This window comes from Bombyx mori, chromosome 4 (assembly GCF_030269925.1).
Source record: "Bombyx mori chromosome 4, ASM3026992v2".
Taxonomy (NCBI): Eukaryota; Metazoa; Arthropoda; class Insecta; order Lepidoptera; family Bombycidae; genus Bombyx; species Bombyx mori.
The window spans coordinates 10,649,112-10,671,002 of record NC_085110.1 but is presented as its reverse complement, the minus strand read 5'-3'; the positions used below and the strand labels follow the sequence as shown (position 1 = coordinate 10,671,002).

The 21,891-nt window shown below is 36.3% G+C and overlaps 1 protein-coding gene across 1 annotated transcript in view; it reads right to left on the bottom strand.

The window, feature by feature from the left end:
* Positions 1 to 6,299: 6,299 nt before the first annotated feature.
* Positions 6,300 to 21,891, bottom strand: part of LOC100134924 (cadherin-2) — a 205,783-nt gene continuing 190,191 nt past the window's right edge. The window contains exon 14 of the mRNA XM_062668235.1: positions 6,300 to 6,515. Coding sequence (XP_062524219.1) covers positions 6,463 to 6,515 — 53 coding nt within the window. The 3' untranslated portion in view covers positions 6,300 to 6,462. The remainder of the gene's footprint in view (positions 6,516 to 21,891) is intronic.

Sequence of the window (21,891 nt, the reverse complement as noted above, 5' to 3'; positions counted from 1 at the left end):
CTTTGAATGTTTGATTTCAGAGGTGGTGTCAGCCGTGCACGCGGTTTCGGAACAACTTCCAGTTAAATGTAATACACGGACGTTCGACCATAATGACATCACAAAATAGTTATAAAAAGAGATTTACTTAATTAAAGGGGAAAAGCAGGTTTGCTTGAAGTCATCTTGGCCTAAAGGATAAGACGTCTGGTGCATTCGTATCTAGCGATGCACCAGTGTTCGAATCCCGCTAGCAAGTACTAATTTATTTAATGAAATACATACTTAACAAATGTTCACGATTGACTTCCACGGTGAAGGAATAACGTCGTGTAGTAAAAATCAAACCCGTAAAATTATAATTTTCGTAATTATTGGTGGTAGGACGTCCGCCTATTTCTGCCGTGAAGCAGTAATACGTTTCGGTTTGAAGGGTAGGTCAGCCGTTGTACTGTTAAAACTGAGACCTTAGAACTCATATGTCAGGGTAGGTGGCGGCATTTACGTTGTAGATGTCTATGGGCTCGGGTAACCACTTAAAATCAGATGAGCCGTGAGCTCGTCCATCTATATATTATATTAACCTAAGCAATAAAAAAAGCATAAAAATTAACTCTAATTTCTATGCATTTGAAACAGTTCGCCTAGCGGCAAACGTAGGTAAACGTTCCAACTCCATAGAGTTTTGAGTTAAATTTTACGCTATCGAGAACGATAAAAAACTCGCACTAAGCACACAGTACGCGCGTTGTGGATGAGACTTAACAAAGATATAATAGTTAAAATTTAATAATAAGTTAGCGTTAGCGCTAATTTATCGAAATTAGATCAAAAGAGATGAACATTATCTTTTATTTTTTTTAATGCTTGGATGGGTGGACGAGCTCACAGCCCACCTGATGTTAAGTGGTTACTGGAGTCCATAGTCATCTACAACGTAAATGCGCCACCCACCTTGAGATATAAGTTCTAAGAACTCAGTATAGTTGCAACGGCTGCCCCACCCTTCAAACCGAAACGCATTACTGCTTCACGGCAGAAATGGGCAGGGCGGTGGTACCTACACGCGCGGACTCACAAGAGGTCCTACCACCAGTACTGTACACGTACATGTGTATTTCCATTTTCTTCTTTCGTTTGCTTTCTCCGTCCTACCACGTTTCTTAGTGTGAAGTTTGGCAAAGTTTCGGACCTTGCGGAGGAAGCTGAAGACCAAAAGTCATGCTTTTCAATTTAACCGGTGACATGCAAGTTTTCCAATTTGTCAGCATAATAACCTAATAAACATTATACAGGAATTTGCCTGCAAGATAATGATATTGAATACTTGAAGGCAGCACTCAGAAAACACATTGACTAAAAAAGGTGCAAAGTTTGTTTTGTTTTTCTTATAAAATGTTTATTAGTATTGTATAGGATTTATAGGATATTATAGGATATTATAGGAGTAGAATAAAATATCTGATGGAGACAGCGTATAAAAAATATTTGTTGAGTATAGAGAGAGACATCGGTGATAATCCAAAAATATTTTGGAAGTTTATTAAAGATAAGAGACAAAGTAGGCATAATTGTAATAAATATTATGATTACTTGGGAAAACCTGTGGAAGGACAATACGCGGCAGATGCATTTGCAACTTACTTCAGTTCAGTTTTCTTAGCCGATGAACCCAAATTAGATCCAACTGAGGCCCAGCATAGTGCAGCAATAACATCACAGTTTTGTTCCAGTGCTCGAGTAGCTTTATTGACTGTAGATAATTCCGACCTGCGCTGTGCTGTGAAGCGCATTAAGCCGTTCTCCGCATCAGGTCCAGATCGTATCCCTTCCTTTTTGGCTAAGGATTGTATAAGTGTGCTTAGTGTACCACTACTACATATTTATAATCTCTCACTCCAAATGTCCACATATCCATCTACGTGGAAGCACACTAGAGTAACTCCGGTCTTCAAGGGTGGTGACCGCACAGATGTGAAAAACTATCGACCCATCGCAGTGTTATCAGTATTTGCAAAGATATTTGAGTCCATTATTAATAAACATGTTAGTGCGCAGATCCGGAACCAATTGACTGACAGTCAACATGGTTTTCGAGCTGGTAGATCTACGGCAACTAACCATATTAATTTCGTCAACTATGTTGCTGCTGAAATGGATGCAGGGAAACAAGTCGACGCTGTATACTTAGACTTTGAAAAAGCCTTCGACCGTGTCGATAATGACGTACTGTTGATGAAATTTGCTTCATTCGGATTTACCCCAAAACTCCTCAAATTATTTTCTTCTTATCTCTCTGATAGGTCTCAGCATGTTGAGTTAGCGGGTTTCAAATCTAAAACTTATTTTACAAGATCAGGGGTCAGTCAGGGTAGTACGCTTGGTCCCACTCAGTTTTTAATCATGATAAATGATCTATCTTCTATTCTCAGTGAGAGGACCAAGTGTCTTATGTTTGCGGACGATCTTAAGCTGTACGTTGGGGTCGGGTGTGATGCTGAGCACCATGCTTTGCAACGCGACATTACTCGGGTTGCAGAATGGGGAGAGCGTAACCGCTTGCATTTTAATACTAATAAATGCAAGGTCGTTGCTTACAGCCGGTCACGGTCGCCCGTGTTGTTTCCATACCATTTATCTGGAGTCATTTTGAATCATGTGGCAGTTATACGTGACCTGGGAGTTATTTTCGATTCCAAGCTAACGTTTAAAGATCACATACAAAATATATGTAAAAGGGGTAGTGGTCTGCTCGGGTTCATAATTCGTCAGACGCACGACTTTGTAGGCCATCGTGTGATTGTTATGCTATACGATGCCTATTTGCGAAGTAGTCTTGAATATAACGCACTCGTGTGGGATCCTCGCGAAGCAGTTCAAAAGCTAATGCTGGAAAAACTACATAAAAAATTTTGCAGGTTCCTATTCAAGAAAATGTATGGATACTATCCGTTCTTGTATCCATCACTTTATGTGACTGGTATGGTCGGATTAGATACTCTTGAGCTCAGACGGAAGATGACTCTTATGGTGCATTATTATCAGCTATTGCATAACAAAATTGATAACTCCACTGCACTGGAATCAGTGTCGTTATATGTGCCTGATGGCTACATGCGCGGATGTATGTGTGGAGGGGTGCGTCGCCAGCGGCAGCTTCTTAGTACTATGCACGCGCGTACGCAGCACACCGCTAACTCCCCGACGCATCGTGCTGTCTCGTTACTCAATGGCTTGCTAGCCTATGCTCCGGAAATGGATATATTCCATGATGGTTTGCAGCGATTTATTGTTGTTGTTAGAAATTACTTAAGCTAATTATTAATACCTTACAAATGTTTTGGTTTATACTGTTAATTTGTAAGTAGACTAATTAAATAAATAAATAAATAAATAAATAAATAACTACTACTCCGAACTACGGTGAGCCTTTCATAATTCACAAATCAACTCAGTAAACCATCTCTGACGTAAGTTATTTATAGCCATTATATTTTCGTTCTCGTGGCTTTTCTCTTCTTCATATTCATTAAGGTGGTACTATTCATGACACGGCATAAATACTGCTCACATTTCGAGAATTACGTAACAAACGTTAAACAGAACGTTCCCGAAACACGCGCGAAAACACGGACTGTCTTTTCTCATCTAATTAGCAATGGAACAAAATGAAAATAAGTAATAACAATATAATATCATTCAACACGAGATATGCGACGCGCATAATGGGACTATTGTTTATGTTGAGCCACGTCACAAAGAGGCATACAACCAATTATAGCAATTTTGGAATCATGCCGTCAATTTGTCAATTTTTGTGTATTACATATTATGTTTATTATATGTACATCGTGATGTCCCATTTTTGTTAAAAGATTATTTTCTGTTATCGCGAGAAATACATTTTTTTGTTTATACTTTAATAAATTCCTGAAATATCAAACTATAAGTTTTGAATATAGCCCAGAATTGGTTATCGAGACCGAAAACATACCAGAGAATAAGCAGAAAGAAGAGCTTCTACCTTTTTTTTTTCGTCTACATATACGGACGATTTCATGGACTATACAATGTTAAGATACCAGAGAAAAAAAACATTATAATGTGAATGTCGTCCACAATATTTGCGAAATGAGGTCGAAGTCTTAATTAAAAGGCATTAATATTTCCCTAAAGAAATACCTTGAGGTTTTCTGAGGTGAGAGTTTGAGTACCAACGCTAATCAGAGTAGGTCGAGTCAACAATTCCAACAACGGTTACGATATGAAGGAAAATTGAAAAAAAAACAATATCGAAAACAAAACGTGGTAATTACTAGGTATTCGGTCTATAACGAGGCTCGCTGAATGCTCTACAGGCGAATGGTATTGAACGCGGAAATGGTTGCTGCATCCGGCCGCAACAATCGGCCGCCGGTGCCCCCCGAGTCGTTCGTCATGTATGGATGCAACCCAACAAAGTGACGTATACATCTGCACTACACAATCGTTCCATTTTCAACATGCACGAGTATTTTCATCGGATGTACAAAAGTATTCGTGGAATCCAACGTTCCACTGTATATACTACATACGTGCATGAAGTTTAAGCGCAACGGGCTTTATCGATTTATTTGTAGTGAAGTTTGTTTTGAACCAAAAATTATTTATTTCAGTGTGTGTATACTAGAAATGTTTACATGACCTAGTTTATAAACAAAAGCGAAGGGGTTAAAGGCCTGATGAATATGTCTAGGTTCGAATGTGTATCATCGTTCACACAGTCGTTGATCAATTGATTCGCAAAGCCTTTGATGAGATGCTTCGAAAGTCTCGGGTAGGAAACTTTCGCGTTTATGTGGAATTTGTATAATCGAAAAATATATGGTGTTTATGTCGAACTACAGTTAATTCTAGGTTATTTTTTTTAAAAGGCAATCAATATAAAATTAATAGCGTACGTTTAGCCAGGGAATCTTCAATAATAGAAGCCTGCCCGGATATTATAAGCACACAATACAGGTTTGTAGCCCCTCCACCTCTCCTTTACCTCTTATAACCAGTAATAACTAAAATGGTATACTTATGTGTATATAATTAAAACTAATTTTACGATCGTCCTTGACCAAAAAAACTGTATTCGAAACGTTGGCAATAATATGATGACGGTAAAAAACTAATTTTGATTATGTTTAAGACATGCGACCGAAACCGATGGTAAAAGGTACGTATTTCCATAAGATAGGTTACTAACGCCCAAAAAATAGGAGTATAAGGGATCTATCTAACATGGAGAACTAGTGATGTACCACACAAACATTTTGGGCACCTCTCTCTCTTACGTACTTTTTTTTCAATATTACTCGTTGCTCAAGTGAGGACTATTATCAGCGTAAGCATGACGACGCTAATGCACCTAACCCACTTCGAAATATGACGTCAAATCAATGGAAATAAAGCATAAATTGTATGTTTTTATTATTATTGTCCTACCCTTCAAAGCGGAACGTATAACGGCTTTGCGGCAGAAATATAATGGTAGAACCTACCTGTGCTAAAAATACATCCTACGAGATGATCGTTCGTGCGCACGTGTTCAGTCCCTACGAATGCCCTGAAAAACTCTATACCTCCCTGCAGGGGCTGCAGGAATGGAACACCGGCCGTATTATTCTTTAGGTCATCACGAAAATCCTTCAAAAGATACTTCCAATCTGCCGTATTGTTTATTTAGTATTGATAGTTACTTCGATATCGATACTTATGTTACGGGGCTATACAATTCAAATCATAGCTAACGTTAAAGTTTTTATGACGTATAAGTTAGACATAAAGGGTGAGTTCAAAATAAATATTTCTATTAATCACGGTCATAAAACCTTACCGAACAAAACGAGTTGAATGAATCAAACGGGACTGTTACAATAGGATTTTGCATGAAAGTGGGAGTTGTGAAATTCTACGTAGATAACACTTGAGTTCTGTAAAAATTTCGATTTTAGCTTGAATGATAAATCGTACGTAAGATTTAATGATAGCTTTTACCTTTAGTTTTACAATAGGTATAATTACAAATTACCACGCACACTCACTCGAGTCAAACCCCTAATTTAATCCTTGATAATTGTTCCCGAAAAGACTATACATTAATTAAGAGACTCTGATAAAATGATAACGCTTTCCGGAATCACGTCATAAATTCACAAAACGATTACAACGAAAATCCACGATTTAAACATCGCACATTACCCGTTAATCAACCAGATATCAGAACGAACGTAATTTAAGTGACGGCTAAGTCCTTTTGAATGTATTTCATAATGGAAATAAAACTTCTAATATCAACACAGATAAAAGGAGCTTTATTAAAGGGTCTTCCTTGACGGGGGCTCTGAGGAAAAGTCACGAAAAACAAAATAACTTTACTGTTCACTGTACGTGGAGCGTAAGAATAAGAGTATTTATAGCGGAGCCTTGTTTCACGTGAGTAGAAGTATTTTTCTTTTACTTATCCGATCGGAACGCCGCCGCCGCGCCGCGTGGAAAGGTTCGCTTACCTGAAACAATGAATCGTAATTGATCACTTGACCTGGTCAGCCTTAAGTGTAAACTAACATTCCGATGGATAAATTAGATATTCGTTTACAATTATTGAAGACTCCGCTTTCACTTATTACGTGTCAAAGCATTCTTGTAGCGCTTAGTTTTGATAGATGAAAACAAATAGAATTAAAAAATAAAATTCTGGATTGCCGTGTCGAATTTTTTTTTGAGTTTCTATTAGGTGAATAATTTATTTATTGTAGGTCCGAGACGTAATGCCGGAGTTCCAATTGTATAGTACAAAAGCTTTCCTACTCTTCAGAGCGGAATGGATTAATACTTCGCAACAGACACCGATAACAGTAAAATATTTAAATTTATATTTGTTGCTGGTTTTTATTTGATTTGATTGTTATTCCTCGAGCAAGTCATTCGTGAAATCTATCTATTTATATATATAAAAATTAATTACTGTTCGTTAGTCTCGCTAAAACCCGAGAACGGCTGCACCGATTTGTCTAATTTTGGTCTTAAATTGTTTGTGGAAGTCCAGAGAAATTTTAAAAGGTAGATAAATATGAAAATGCTCGAAATTAAATAAAAATAACAATTTTGTTTTTCCTTTGATGTTTCCCCCGTCGCACGGATTCCTTTTGATTGTATTAAGTTTATTTTACAAAAGCTTAGGTCTTTTATTTATCGATTGAGGAACTACGAAGTCAGCCGGGTTCGCTAGTTAATCATATTTATTTTGTATCACGGTTGCTTCGCCCAAACGACTCTTACTGGTGGTAGGGCCTCTTGTGAGTCCGCCCGAGTAGGTACCACCACCCTGCCTATTTCTGCTGTGAAGCACTAATGCATATCGGTTTGAAGGGTGGGGCAACCGTTGTAACTATACTGAGACCATCATAGTAAACTATTTATGAAATATTGTACAAAAATTATAGGAAAAGTACCTAATAATTAGAAATAAATTAGCCTAAGTAAGTTATGTTATAACATAATATAATGTATATATTAAGATTAACATAAAAATATAAAGAAAAGTAGATAGTATAGTTATTAAGCAAATGTAAAAATAGTTATAAGATAAATAAATATAAAACAAAAGATAAAGAAAAGTGACGCCCTGTGTTGTTGTCTGTGTTTTGTGTGTCTTATGTAAATATCAATCTCCCCTGTATCCTAAAGAAAATAGATAATAGTAATTAGCGTAGCTAGAATAACGTAGCTGGGAATCCCACCCGGAAAAAAGCAGTGAAAGGTGATGAATGAGAGAAAGATAGTATGAAGCATGGAAGTGCGAGAAGAATACTTGTGAGAACTGGCATGAAAGAAAACTCGCTAAAACAGGCTCCGATTATGTTGGAGGTAGACAGTAAACAAAAAAACAAAAAAAACTATACTGAGACCTTAGAACTTATTTCTCAAGGTGAGTGGCGCATTTACGTTGTAGATGTCTATGAGCTCCAGTAACCACTTAACAACAGGTGGGCTGTGAGCTCGTCCACCCATATAAGCAATAAATAAATAAATAAAAAACCGAGTGAATCTCTTTCAGTGCACAGACAACCGTTGCTGGAACGCAGGCTAAGAGAAAGCCTTTTTTTTTTAATGCTTACATGGGTGGACGAGCTCACAGCCCATCTGGTGTTAAGTGGTTACTGGAGCCCATAGACATCTACAAAGTAAATGCGCCACCCACCTTGAGATATAAATTCTAAGGTCTCAAGTATAGTTACAACGGCTGCCCCACCCTTCAAACCGAAACGCATTACTGCTTCACGGCAGAAATAGGCAAGGTGGTGGTACCTACCCGCGCGGACTCTCAAGAGGTCCTACCACCAGTAAATACCTATACATTTAGTGAATTCTTGCGACCATCAGCAGGTCGTGGGTCTACCTTGTGTATGTTTCAAGCCATTTGTGAATTTTGGTTGTCTAAAACATGGTCTGCATCATTTTACGTTATTGCATTATTATTCAATACAAGAGGAAAATGATTTGAGGTTGTTAAAAAACAATATAATTATTAGCTTAGTACTTCAATTATGTACTATGTAGTGGTTTTAAACTACGAATAAATACTTCTTATTTATTCGTAGGTTTTAAATTAATAATCACCGTTGTTGATCGACGACTTGAAGTTTGACTCAAACATTTTCTCTTATTTAGTAAGCGAGTGACATCTGTCGAAATTTACAACATCTATAATAACAGCGCTAACCCTCGACTTCCCACTAATCAGAACCTTTTTCGATTGAAACCAGTTACTAGGTAATTTTATTCACCCTCTGCTAGATGGAGCTGTATCGTATCCTTAATGTCATCTAGCGGAGTGTTGCTAAAACGACATGTAAAATTTTGCAATTTTAGAACCATAGATGGCGCTATTCGTCGAACTTTGTTACGTTTTGGAAGTTCATTTCAGTTCTACTCAAGTTAACCAATTGATGTACAGATGGCAGCACCACAACAAAAACATCACGAACGACATTGTAGAATAATTTTTTTATATATACGATACATTTTTCTATCTTTAACAACAAAACTGTGACAGCATCACTTTTTCCTAGCTCTTCGTACGAGAAACGTGGTAAATACAAAATACACTGATTTTATTGTAGTTAGTAGGTCCATGAACATTGTTAATTTTGAAGTGTTTTTTTTTTTTATTCCTACCTATGTTGATGAAACCGGAGAGTTGCTAACACTGACCCTAGCAAGAGCAGTGCTTCGCAGAATCTACCACCGGATCGGAAACGCGACCCACTGAGAAGATCCGGCGAGAAACTCAGTGTGCTATGGGTTAGTTCGCTCGTCGAGCCCTTCGAGGGTTCGACGAGGACGGTGACCGGTTAAAGTGTAAGAATTAAGCAAGTGTACGTACCACTGTTCTTAACAGTCTGTCTTAATTGTTTTAGGTCTATCTTATAGCTGTCTGTCATATTATGTCTTATATGTTTATTTTTTTGACAAATAAACCACGAATCTATTTTGTGTGAAACATTTAGTTTCATTTTAAAAAAAAAATTCTGACAATATTTGCTGCCTGAAAGAAGCACTAAAATTTACATCAATTCGATGTAAAACTGCCTTCAAACACGTCACGTCGCTGTCTTCCATGGAGATTACATTCAATTTACCTTATATCTTTTGCGCACCTATTCGGCAGGCACTACACAAAAAATGTTTTATCATAACATTGTCGTAGGGGAAATACGTCGCTAAGGGCGTGTCGGTTTATTTCTGGAGTTATTACCGTATTCCTAAAAAAAGTTTTTCAAGAGCTACTAAGTTTTTTTGTGTTTATCGACCGTATTTAATCGTAAAATTTTACGTCACAGTTCGAGATTAGCAATCGAAATGAATAATAAGGATGCCCGTCGTGTTCGTACCACCTGTACGTCTCAGGGCTAGGACTATGGTCTCCTTTGGAACCATAGTCCTAGTCCATAATAATAATGAAGTCTTTAGATTAACAGAATAAGCTTATATTGTCCCTCTGATACTACCCTATGAAATTCTATACTGGTATAGAGCCCTCAGGCTCGGTGGAGTGATGATCTGGGCAGGGTGGCTGGCAGGAACTGGATGAGAGAAGCCGAGGATCGTGCTCAGTGGCGAACAATTGGAGAGGCCTATGTCCAGCAGTGGACTGCTATAGGCTGATGATGATTATGAGTACAAAGTGCCAATGAAATGGTTTGGAACTCTACTGTCATTGTTGACATGCAGAAGAATCCAGGCATAGTACCATTACCGAATTATAGATGGCGTGCGGGTAATGTTTCATTTTCTATATTCAAAGAAAGGAAGATTCACTATTTTTTTTAGAAAATACTAAGTATTCCCAAGCCAGACACAAAACATTGTAGTTAATAAATAAGAACCTCTAAAATTTTTATAAGTAATTCGAGTTTTAGACTTTTAAAAAACTTTTAATGAAAGACACATAAAAGCTCCATTAAGCTGGCGTGGAGTTAAAGGGAGTAAACGCTCTTAAAAGTAACGTTGAAGCAGGTGTCTCGACTGTAAAATGTTGGACGAGAATATTTCTTCTTAGTTCCCACTACGACTAAAATATCATTCATGAAAATGTAGATAGAATTGGACTATGAAGTAGCGAAGACTGGTACATCGTTTCAGAATCATTAAGTATAATTCTTCAGAAAACACCACGCACAGTTTAAATTCACCACTAAACCTTAAAATCCTTTGTTTAATTTAATTTCGATTCACTCCCTATAAACGCGATTAAAGTACAGCTTTCGCATTAAATACATGTTGTTTTTTATAATAATACTTTAGTTTCTAGTCGGAAACTTCGATAAATCTTCGAAAAATTCAAGTCACGCGACCGATGACATATACTTATACGATTATATCCAAGCCGTATAGACATTGAAGTCGTTCTCGCGTTTACTTAAAAATTCCAAATTATACAGAATAACATTGGTTTTATGATTTGATGCGGTTTACTTAACGTTTTCATATCAACGTATATTATCATCACTTATACAGTTCACAGAGTTCGGAAATTTGAAGCCAGGGAACATCGTTTCCTAAGTTTATGCAGATTGTGCTGGCTGTAACATAATTCAATTCAATTGTAGTTTGTATTATATGCTTGTATTTCCTAAGGCAGCACACGAGTACGTACATATGTTACGATTTAATATTACTTTGTCGTCATCTCAGGACGTTGTTTCCTCAATTACGTTTTGTCGTTTATTAAAGGATTTAGTTTCGAACGTGATCTTGATACTTGAAAGAAATTGTTTTCGATGTGGCATAACTAAAAATGTTTGTAATTATTTTGTCTATTTTCAATACCATTAGGCAACCAGAGACTAACGAAAAAATTACTGACAAAGTTAATTACATTTCGATATTTAGGGTCAGGGGTCAGTGACATGTCCTGTTGGAGTCGCGTAAGGTGACTACGTAGGTATATATATCAGCCTAAATTGAAGGTCAAACGAAAAAAAAACGTGTAAACATGTCCCAATTCTGGAAATTTTTACCGCAATGTACTCATACGTATGAAGATTTATACAATAATATTGAGATTAGGTAACAATACACTTCAAACTTCGTGTCTTAAGGTGGTTGGCAGATTTTACGTTGTTAATGATTACACTTTGATGTCTTTTAATCTTTTGAGCAACGGACGGCTGTGAGCTCGTTCACCCATCAGCGCAATAAGGTAAGTAAAAAAATGAAAACGATTACGCAATGTACCTATGTATTTAAATCACTTTTTAACACGAAACACAACACATTACGTAAAATGTGGCTAATCGTTGTCTTTTGGCGAATTTATTATATTGTTTCAGCGCTTCGTCACGGTCCGCGCGTAGTTGGAATAGCCTACCAAGGATTAAGTAGAGAAAAAATTAATCGCTTCGTCACACGTAGTAGTTTTTATCTCTCAGTTGATAAACATAACGGACTCTCTTCATATAGCACTGACCATACATATATTTAAAAAGTAATCTAAATAAAGGCTTAAGCAGTTTAATACGGCGCAGCTGTGCCCCAAATTAACAGCAATTGGCAATTGTAGTCATTTTTCATCAGAAAAATGGTACGCTTGCAGGCAGTAAATAAATAAAATAAAATTATGATTATATAATGACTTGAAAGTCATCAGCGTGACCAGATTTTAAAAAAATCGAAGCCTATATCTAACTAAAACACTATTTTACTGGTATTACGGTGTATGAATATCTATTTAAATTATATAAAACTTAGCTAAATATGCGTGTGTTATTTTGAAAAAAAAAAATTAAATTAGGGGCATAAGTTTCAATAACAATATTCTGAACATTCAAATTATTATTGGTTCAATTTTTTAAAGCAATTCTTCTGACAATAATTGTTATAAAGTTTATAGTCTAGACTAGAGATCGAAGAGACAAAACGAAACCGTATAAATGTGACTTATTGCGATTTTATTAAAAGACATTCGATAATAATAATATAGGTAAACAATATTTATGTAAGTTACTACGGAGAAAAAAGCCGTAGACTTTCAAACTAACAAAGATATTGTCTGACGTCGACTGGGAATAAAAGCCGGACAAGCGAACGGGCGATTAAAATTGAATGTTATTATATTTTAATCGAGTTATTTCTTTATAAACGGTCCTCAACAACGAGAACCTTTAAACATAATAAGGAAACGTTTTTGAAATATTTTCGTTTCCGACAAAAAAAAGCCTTGTCAAACCAGTTTAGACGATAAATATTTTGTGAAGTGAATGTTGTACAATGTAATCTCCAATGTTATTGTCGGGTTGCCTGCCTGCCTTCCTTAATATTTTGTTTTCGATGAAACAAGTCAAAGCGTATCAGGCTTTTATAGTTAAACAAATAAATTTACTTTTTCTTTTGTTCCCGTTGTTACGGCTCACCTGATGGTAAGCAGTTACTGTCGCTCAGTCAAGCCGCTGCCTACCGAAGACAGTACTTCGTTGATTTAACAACATAAAATGACAAAAAAGTTTTTATTTCTCAACCAAAAAATATATAATTTAACTAGCCTTTGTAGAATTAACAATAATTTTAAGTAGAGATTAAAACTTATATATTTCTTAAGGCACATGATAGTTTTGTGGATGTACAAAGAATAATTATGACATGTATTTTATAACATCGATAAAGCGGGTGAAATACATTTTTTTCTTTCATTTTTTGTTAAAAACTCATCTCGACGATACTCTTACATGAAATAACGCACCCCAATTGATTGACAATAACAATACAAATCGAATAATCGCGTATGAGTACGGAACAAATGTAGGTATGCTGTAAGCATCCTAAAGAGGTAAAAAAATCGTTGAAGTTTTTTCTGTTTGTTCATTTCTAAGTAGTGAAATAGGGCGATAATTATTTTTTTTCGTTATAACAATTTCGTTTTATTTTAATTCTAACTTTAACGATGCAAACCTACACAGGTCACCCATTGTTGGTATTTTCTTTTTATAGCTGATATACCGGATTAGTTAAGTCACTCACCTTGAAAATTGAGGTCGAAACCTCATTTGTATTGTACAATGGTTGTTACAATCTCTAGAAGAAATGACTGCTTCCTGACAGGATTAGACAGGATGGTGGTAACTATCGATGCGGGCTTAATAATGTTTGATTTAATCACAATTTTATTATTTAGCCATAAAAATTGCTGTTATATGAAATGATTGTCTACATTATTAATATACACGTTGACAGTAGCCATAAGTTTTGTTGTACCGATATTTTGATGTTTTTTTTTTTTTTTTTATTGCGTAGATGGGTGGACGAGCTCACAGCCCACCTGATGTTAAGTGGTTACTGGAGCTCATAGACATCTACAACGTGACGCGCCACCCACCTTGAGATACAAGTTCTAAAGTCTCAGTATAGTTACAACGGCTACCCCACCCTTCAAACCGAAACGCATTACTGCTTCACGGCAGAAATAAGCAGGGCGGTGGTACCTATCCGCGCGGACTCACAAGAGGTCCTACCACCAGTAATTACGCAAATTATAATTTTGCGGGTTTGATTTTTATTACACGATGTTATTCCTTCACCGTGGAAGTCAATCGTGAACATTTGTTGAGTACATATTTCATTAGAAAAATTGGTACCCGCCTGCGGGATTCGAACACCGGTGCATCGCTTCAACACGAATGCACCGGACGTCTTATCCTTTAGGCCACGACGACTTCTGTTCATGAGAAACACTGACAACATACCTGATTGTCAGTATGGAACGTGAATAGCTTAACGTATCCAAAATGATTATTTAGTAGGGCATTTTATGAGTTAAACATTTATTGGCAAATCATATTAGCGAAACATTTCTTTTTTATTAAATCTCGTTTTCAAATTTATTTGGATTTTCGGGTAATATCAGAATAAGAATTAGCTTAGATAGATTATTAATCAACAAAACAAAGATGAAGACGTTCAAACTTGTTTGTTGACAACTTATCTTGTACGGGATTACGGGTCGAATGCAGCTTACATCGCTTGGAACATTAAACGACGCCAATTAAAGTTATTCTCTGTGTCGGACAGACAAATCGTAATCGGATTACGTTGGAACAGGCGGGCTTGCTTCGGACAGGTGGACGGGCGCGCGCAATAACCGCACTGCACCGGACGCCACGGCTGCGGTCATAACGCGCCCGGAGTCGTCGCTAATTAATTCGGAACGCGCAACCGGTCGAGACGATACGTCTAGTAAACACAAACTCATTTTCCCGGATTCCTACCTGGACGATAATAAAACAAAATTTACGGATTATACGAATTCGAAATTACGGACACTGTTTGTTTAGTCCCGTCATATTCGGGTGTCGAGATTTTATGAGCAAAACAAAAGAAGGCAGGTACAACCACAATCTTCTTTGATTTGTTTCTGAAAAAATAAATAAACTGGATCCAGGTTTGAACATATACTTCGAAGCTCTCTAAGAGGGCGTTCCGAGAGGGTAGTTTTTAAAAATCGGTTCTTCGAATTTGTCGGTTTAGCGTCATAATTTAAGAACGAAACCCAGAGTTCTCGAATCTCCGACTCAGTATTTACGCTAACACGTTGAGTAACGTGGGAATTTGTTTGTTTTCATGACCTGAACATTACCATAAATATGAGAGTGTACCCCTGTATGTTAATCTAAGTAAATCTTCTTACCATTAGGGTTACGCACCGCGATGTGCGAATAAATTTCTTGTTACGCACACCGAACTGGCGGCAAACAGTCGAATAATACAGAGCTTTATACAGAGTCAAAAATAACATTGATCGTACTTTTATTTTGTACATTTCACTTCTAAGGGAGTAAATTAAGGGACGAACGCTTGTATGATAGTTATTTTCAAAGTTAAGAACACCTCTGGTAATTGATTATACATATTATTTCGTTTATAATAAAATCTTAAAGGATAATTCGGGTAACGAAAAAAAATTACGTACAATACATATAAATAAAGATAGACTCATATGAGAATAGTACAGGCACATCCCAGTACTTCAATAGATAACTACTCTATAAACTTAATTATATTACGTAATATACTATTATAATTTTTATTAGAATATAAAATGTAATTTAGCATTTAGTGAATATTAGTTTTTTTTTATAATAAAATTTTCATAACTTCATTATTAACTTCGTCCGGATCTTAATTTCGAAATCGTTCGAATATCTAATATGTAGTTTCAAAATTAAAAAAGTTTTGGGGACAGTTCAAAATAAATCAAGAAAGAAGATGTCTACCAAAAAAAAATTGAAAGCGGCTTGAAGTTTTTACTGACTGAATTATTAATATAACCAAAGCGACATCGGAATTACGTATGCGAATCGAGTGTTCGCGACGAGTGGGTCCTTTCGCATCTGTTCGAAACCCATGTTATCCTGTTCTATAGGCTACTAGAAGAGTGAGCCAAGCATTCTCGGACGGCACACATGTATACAAGCCCCTCGTATCCGAGCACACAAAAGGCCCAAATTAAACTCACTCCCTCACTCCTTCGTATCCTTTGTATGTTCCAGAATTGTGCTGATCTGGTTCCGTTGTCTCTACTCGCCTTTGTAGTTAGACGATGATATCTATTATTATTCAGGTGTGTTAATATTATACGCAAGGCTCCGAAGATACCTTATTAAACCTGTCTTCATACAACATTGAAGCAATAAACGTGCCTTATCTTTTCGGAGGTTATATAAAACTGACGTTGGTTTTGACACGAAGGACGTGTCATTCAACGTATCCTCTTTATGCAACGTGACAAGTACGGTCACGAATTTCTAAAGAAGGTCTGACGTTCTTTATTTTTCCTTGTACGAAAAATTTTTAAAAAATTACAAAAAAAAAGTTAATCGAATCTGGTCGATGCGTGACATGGAGCTAAATATTAATCATGACAAAATATAGCTCAAGACCTGCTTTTTTCGTAACGTAAAACTCATAAAAAGAACCATGAAAACTTGAATGTCATGAATGAGAAAATTGTGGAGACTGGCAGTGTTCTTGGTTTAATGAAAGCCCCGTAGTTTGGAAAAAGTTTAAAGCCGTAGCTTGAGGTCGAGAGTGCGTCACAGCCTCTTGACCCGACGTCGCTGGCGTAGGACGTACAGCCACGCGTCTTGAGACTAAGCTCTTAAGCTATTTCATATTCATTATTAATTTATAATCGCGATGTAATTTATTTTAACGTTATATTTTTTTTTTTCGAAACTGAATTAATCGCGGAGTGACGGTCTCCTTAATTTGTAATTTTTTTAACTGTATGGACTTATTCGAATAGCGTCGCCGCATCTTTTCCCGGGACTGTCAGAATGCCGGGAATGCAGTTTAACCGGGGAGTGGGCAGCAACTGGCAATAAGGTGGTCTGTAAGTTAGGAGATACCACGATTCGACGTGAAACATACGTTTACTCCATGGCACAGGGCATGTAAAGAAAAACCTTTATTATTTAAAACTTTTTAGTCTTATAAAATTTTTTTTCAGTTTCTCTGAGGTGAAAATCTGTCATTCAGTAAAAAGAAAGTTCAGATTTGTATAACCTATACTAATATATAAATCTACAGTGGTTTTTACGGATGTTCCGTTATAACCACTGAACTATGCATCCAATTGACTTGAAACTTGGTATCCGTGTAGAAAATACATATACTTAATGGATAGGCTAATATTTATATGAGCGTTGGACTCTCTACACCAGTTGCGGGGGCGTTAATGATCAATATCGTAGTGGAGGCGCTAATGTTCAAAAACGATAAATTTAAAATTTCAGCTTTTATCAACTTATTATTGACTATTATTATTAGCATGTACATTAATTACGACAACCACTTGTTAACAGGCCGTGAATTCCTTACAGTATTAAAAAATAAATGCTCTATATATAAAGCCCTAAAATATTTCCATTTCTAGTTTAGGTAGCATGACTTAGTTTTAGCACTTTAAACTTTAGGTACATGCTCTGAAGAAAGGTTTCGAAATACAAATAAATATTTTTGGATCGATATTGAATTGTGATTTTTCATTATTATTATTCGCTAAACATATCAGATAAACAATTTACGAAGACGTTTGTTCAACCATACGTTAGTACTATACAATATTTTAATATTTCTAATCATGACGACACAAGTTCTCAAATTAATTTGTTGACAATTAATTTAAAAATAGCAACCGCAGAGTTATCCAAGTGAATTAAATAAATGATTAACTTTCGTTACGCCACCAATCAATTCATTGTACCGTCTCTGTTATTTGTTAAAGCAAACGGTCAAGTTTTCACAACACCGAAATAATCGCAACTGCTTTAGCCTCTGTCAAGACCATCAACCGAGATATTAATTGTCTTTGGAAACTCAATAATTAACTTTTAAGTTACTCGCAGGCTGAGTTTGGCATTTCATTCGATTCTACACGAAGTAAATTTACTGTTGCAATTATGTATGTAGCTTCGACGGAGCCTCTAAACTTGCGTTAATAAACCGAACCAAACTTAATTAAATTCCGTACATTGATGTATTGTGTTATCAAAATTTATAAGTGCTACGTAATACGTGTTTGGGTGATTTGTTTTATCAAACCTAATCTTAAGCGGGCTTCTGAACCCGGGGTACAGAATCAGATACAGAAGCGTGCCTCTCATTTCAGGGTTGAAATCGATGCCTTACAATCTGCATATATGTATACAATAACGATACCGGTCTGTCGTTGTGCGTGCATCAATCAAAAACTACTGGACCGATCTCAATTTAACTTTCTTTTTCTATTATCTATCTATGGTGGTTTACTATGTTTCTTGTTGAAACAAAAATAAAATCTTTGTTTACCTAGTGTAATTTATTAGTGTTTTAGATATGTAAAGGTGTTTACAGTGTTCGATTGATGGTGTTATGTTTAATCTGAATCGCGTTAATAGCTGTCATGAAATATTGACTTCTTTAATCTTCATGCAACGAAAATATCTAAAACCTTTATTTTTAAATTAATTGAAGGCGATTAGTGGTCACAGGACATCCTTGAAATCCGTACGTGTACATTCTGTATTAAAGAATTGCATTCTTGTATTGTTTAATTGTAATTGTACATAGAAAGTGAAAGCAAGCTAAAAGCAATAAGTTTTCACCATAAAGCATAGAGTTAAAGTATTTCGACGCGATTTGAGGTGCGATATGTAACACCACAGCCGTTCTAGTCATCCAGTGCCTCGGAGACTTGAAATTACTGGTGGTAGGAGCTCTTGTGAGTCCGCACGGGTAGGTACCACCGCCTTGTCTATTTCTGCCGTGAAGCAATAATGCGTTTCGGTTTGAAGGGTGGGGCAGCCGTTGTAACTATACTGAGACCTTAGAACTTATATCTCAAGGTGGGTGGCGCATTTACGTTGTAGATGTCTACGGGCTCCAGTAACCACTTAACACCAGGTGGGCTGTGAGCTCGTCCAACCATAAAAAAAAAGCAATGGAACGTGATGCGAAGGATCGCCGCAATATTTCGTAACATTTAAACATCAACACCGAAACAACGCCAAATAAAGCAGTTAAGCCAAGTTTCCTCATAACTAACGTGTTATTTAGCTGCTGCGTTCAAGTTATATATAGGAACACTGTAGCAACCACAATTTTATGTATTGTAGCAACTATATATTAAATCAAAATTTATTAACGAAATAGATTCAGGTGAAAGCCGGATAAATCAAGTGAGTACACTACAAACACATTACCGACAAAGACAAAACTTAGTTTCGGTTTATTCGGATGTATTCGTTCCGTTGTCACAAATAATGGTATTGAAGAAGTTAGGCCGTGTTGACCTAAATAAAACACTAACACCTAATGTGTATTTATTCGACCGACTCCGTCAATCGGATACGTTAACGCCTTATAGTTGTTCGTAGAGCTTGTTTAGAGTTTAATGAATCTAAAACTTATCTCTAACTTCTTCTTGAGTAAGTATAATTATGTAGGAACGGAACGTTTTGAGTGTGGTAAGTTGAGGGTTGTCCGAGTTTGATGACAGATGATAGGACGGAGAGAGAAAACGAAAGCGAAGATGTTAAGTTGTTGCGGTATAATTTTATTTTATTTTACGGTGCTAGTTTACTTAAAAGGCGAAAATAAACTCAGTGTTACACTCCAAAAACGTATTCAAATTCGGTCCCTCACACATAAATATATAATGTGGAATGTTAATAAAAAATAATACTTTTTTTATATTTTGATGTTTGAATAGATTTATAAGTTTTTTTTTAAATGGCAACTGTTTGTTTGTCACTTCTTGTCGATCATTAACGCTGTCAATGCTAATAAAAAGTGGAGGTAGTTAGTCAAAAATGAAAATTGGTTAAGGTGTCATGTGCGTGTTTTATTTTTAAAGAATTTTAGAAGTAAAAGTGCGATAAACGTTTTAATTTCTGCCTATCCCACATATTTTTTTAATAATTGTGGCCGTAATTTTTTACATGCTTACTTGTGCACGGCTGAACTAATTTGAGTTTGCATTTCAATTCCTTTAATTACGTTTAAATCGATTCTCAACTAATTAAAACATTGAGGAAAAAATTCTAATCATCGTGGGGCAGACAATTATAACCTACGGTGTAATCGTCATCAAGCGATGATATGGCGGTGTTCAAACCCGCATGAAAATCCATTTTTTTATATAGAATGTATTTGTCGTTTAATAATCAACGAAAAACGACTACCACGATGAAGGGATAAAATAACAATGGAACCTGAAAAATATCGGGATCACTGGTAGTAGGGCATATTGTGATCCTCACATAAGTAGGTATCTTTTCTATTTCGGACGCGAAACAATCGTGCGTTCTGATTTTAAAGGCGTGACAATACAGCCGTTCTATACTATAACCTTTATACCCCATGTCTCATAGTGCATTCACACTGTTTTCTATTTGCTCCGATAATGATTAAAGGGTGGGTCGTGAGCCCTTAATTTCTTTAATAAAGAAGTAAACAAATGTGAACTTCTTACAGAAAACAAACAGTCTAATTTAGTCTAAGAGTCCAATTTATTGTTATTTAGGTGCTATATTAGCGTGGGTTGACCGAACAATGTATGTAAAATGGCGTAATATTTCAAAAATAATTAACATTGGTCATGTGACCCATTTGCGCATATGGAATCTAGAATATTATATTAAGACCAGAATCGTATAAAATATTACAACAATTATTAAAGTTAATCCGAATCTAGCCTTTTTAGCGGAAGGAAATGTGAGTTTTATAGTCCGCGAGCCCGAAAGGACGCATTAGCCAGATTAAAACTTGTAAAAAGCAAAGAAGCGAAACAAATGTCTCTGTAGACGACCGCCTCATACGTAACGTGAATAACTTGTCTCCTGCACGCTTCGCTTAGACATTCCAAGAAGTGGGCTGCTGATTTTTATGACAAAGTTTTTAACGAACAATGGCCTCTGCGTTGTTAAGTATTTTGACGCAACTTCCGGTCCTTTGACGCCTCGTTTCTAATCCACTCTTTTGAAAATGCCTTTAGATGATTTTATAGAAACACAAAGCCGTGAGTGCTTCAGAGACAGTCTACCATTAAAAGAAAGCCGATTTGTAAAACTGTTGATCAACTAGAAAAACGGTTTTGAAAAACGGTGAGTTCATGGGCAAGACGTCGTGTGTACCAATAGCTATACCAGTTTGACTAATTTAGAACTTGGAAAAAGTGCCGTTTTTTAAGGAATAAAATGATATGATAAAATCATTGCGAAATAATGACAAATTATTTAAGGGAATCACGCAAGATTCCAATGTAAGATTCACTGTACTATGGGAACCAGAGATACTTAAATACGTTTAAATACATACACGAATGGATATTCTTGACACGAATGTTTTCTCAATGTTTGAAATATGAGTCAGGAACGCAGAATACTGTTCTACCTAGTCGGTGACATTTCTAACATTAGTAATGAGTGAGTGTTTCAATCTGATACGAATATACGAGAGCTCTCATTGGAAAGCTCAAGATTGATATTAAGAGCAGAGGTTCCGATTACGAGCGATTGAAGGTTTACCTAATTTTCCTAAAATTAAATACGTCGCAAAACGGAAGTTACAAATTATTACTTTAAAACAATACAGATAGCCGGATTATGTCAGTATCATTTTTAACAGACGGTAAGTTGAAGATGTGCTTAATACATAGACTCACCGATGATAAGCCGAAGCAAGCTGGCCGCGAACAGTCCCAGGTCTGGAGTGTTAGCCATCTGTCAGTCCGACGCGCGCATTCTCCGTATGACGACCACGAGCCATCACATCAACCGCCTCTAACGCACTTTACTAATATTGTTCAATTACTTTATACAATACTGATATAGTAAATTTGAATATTAG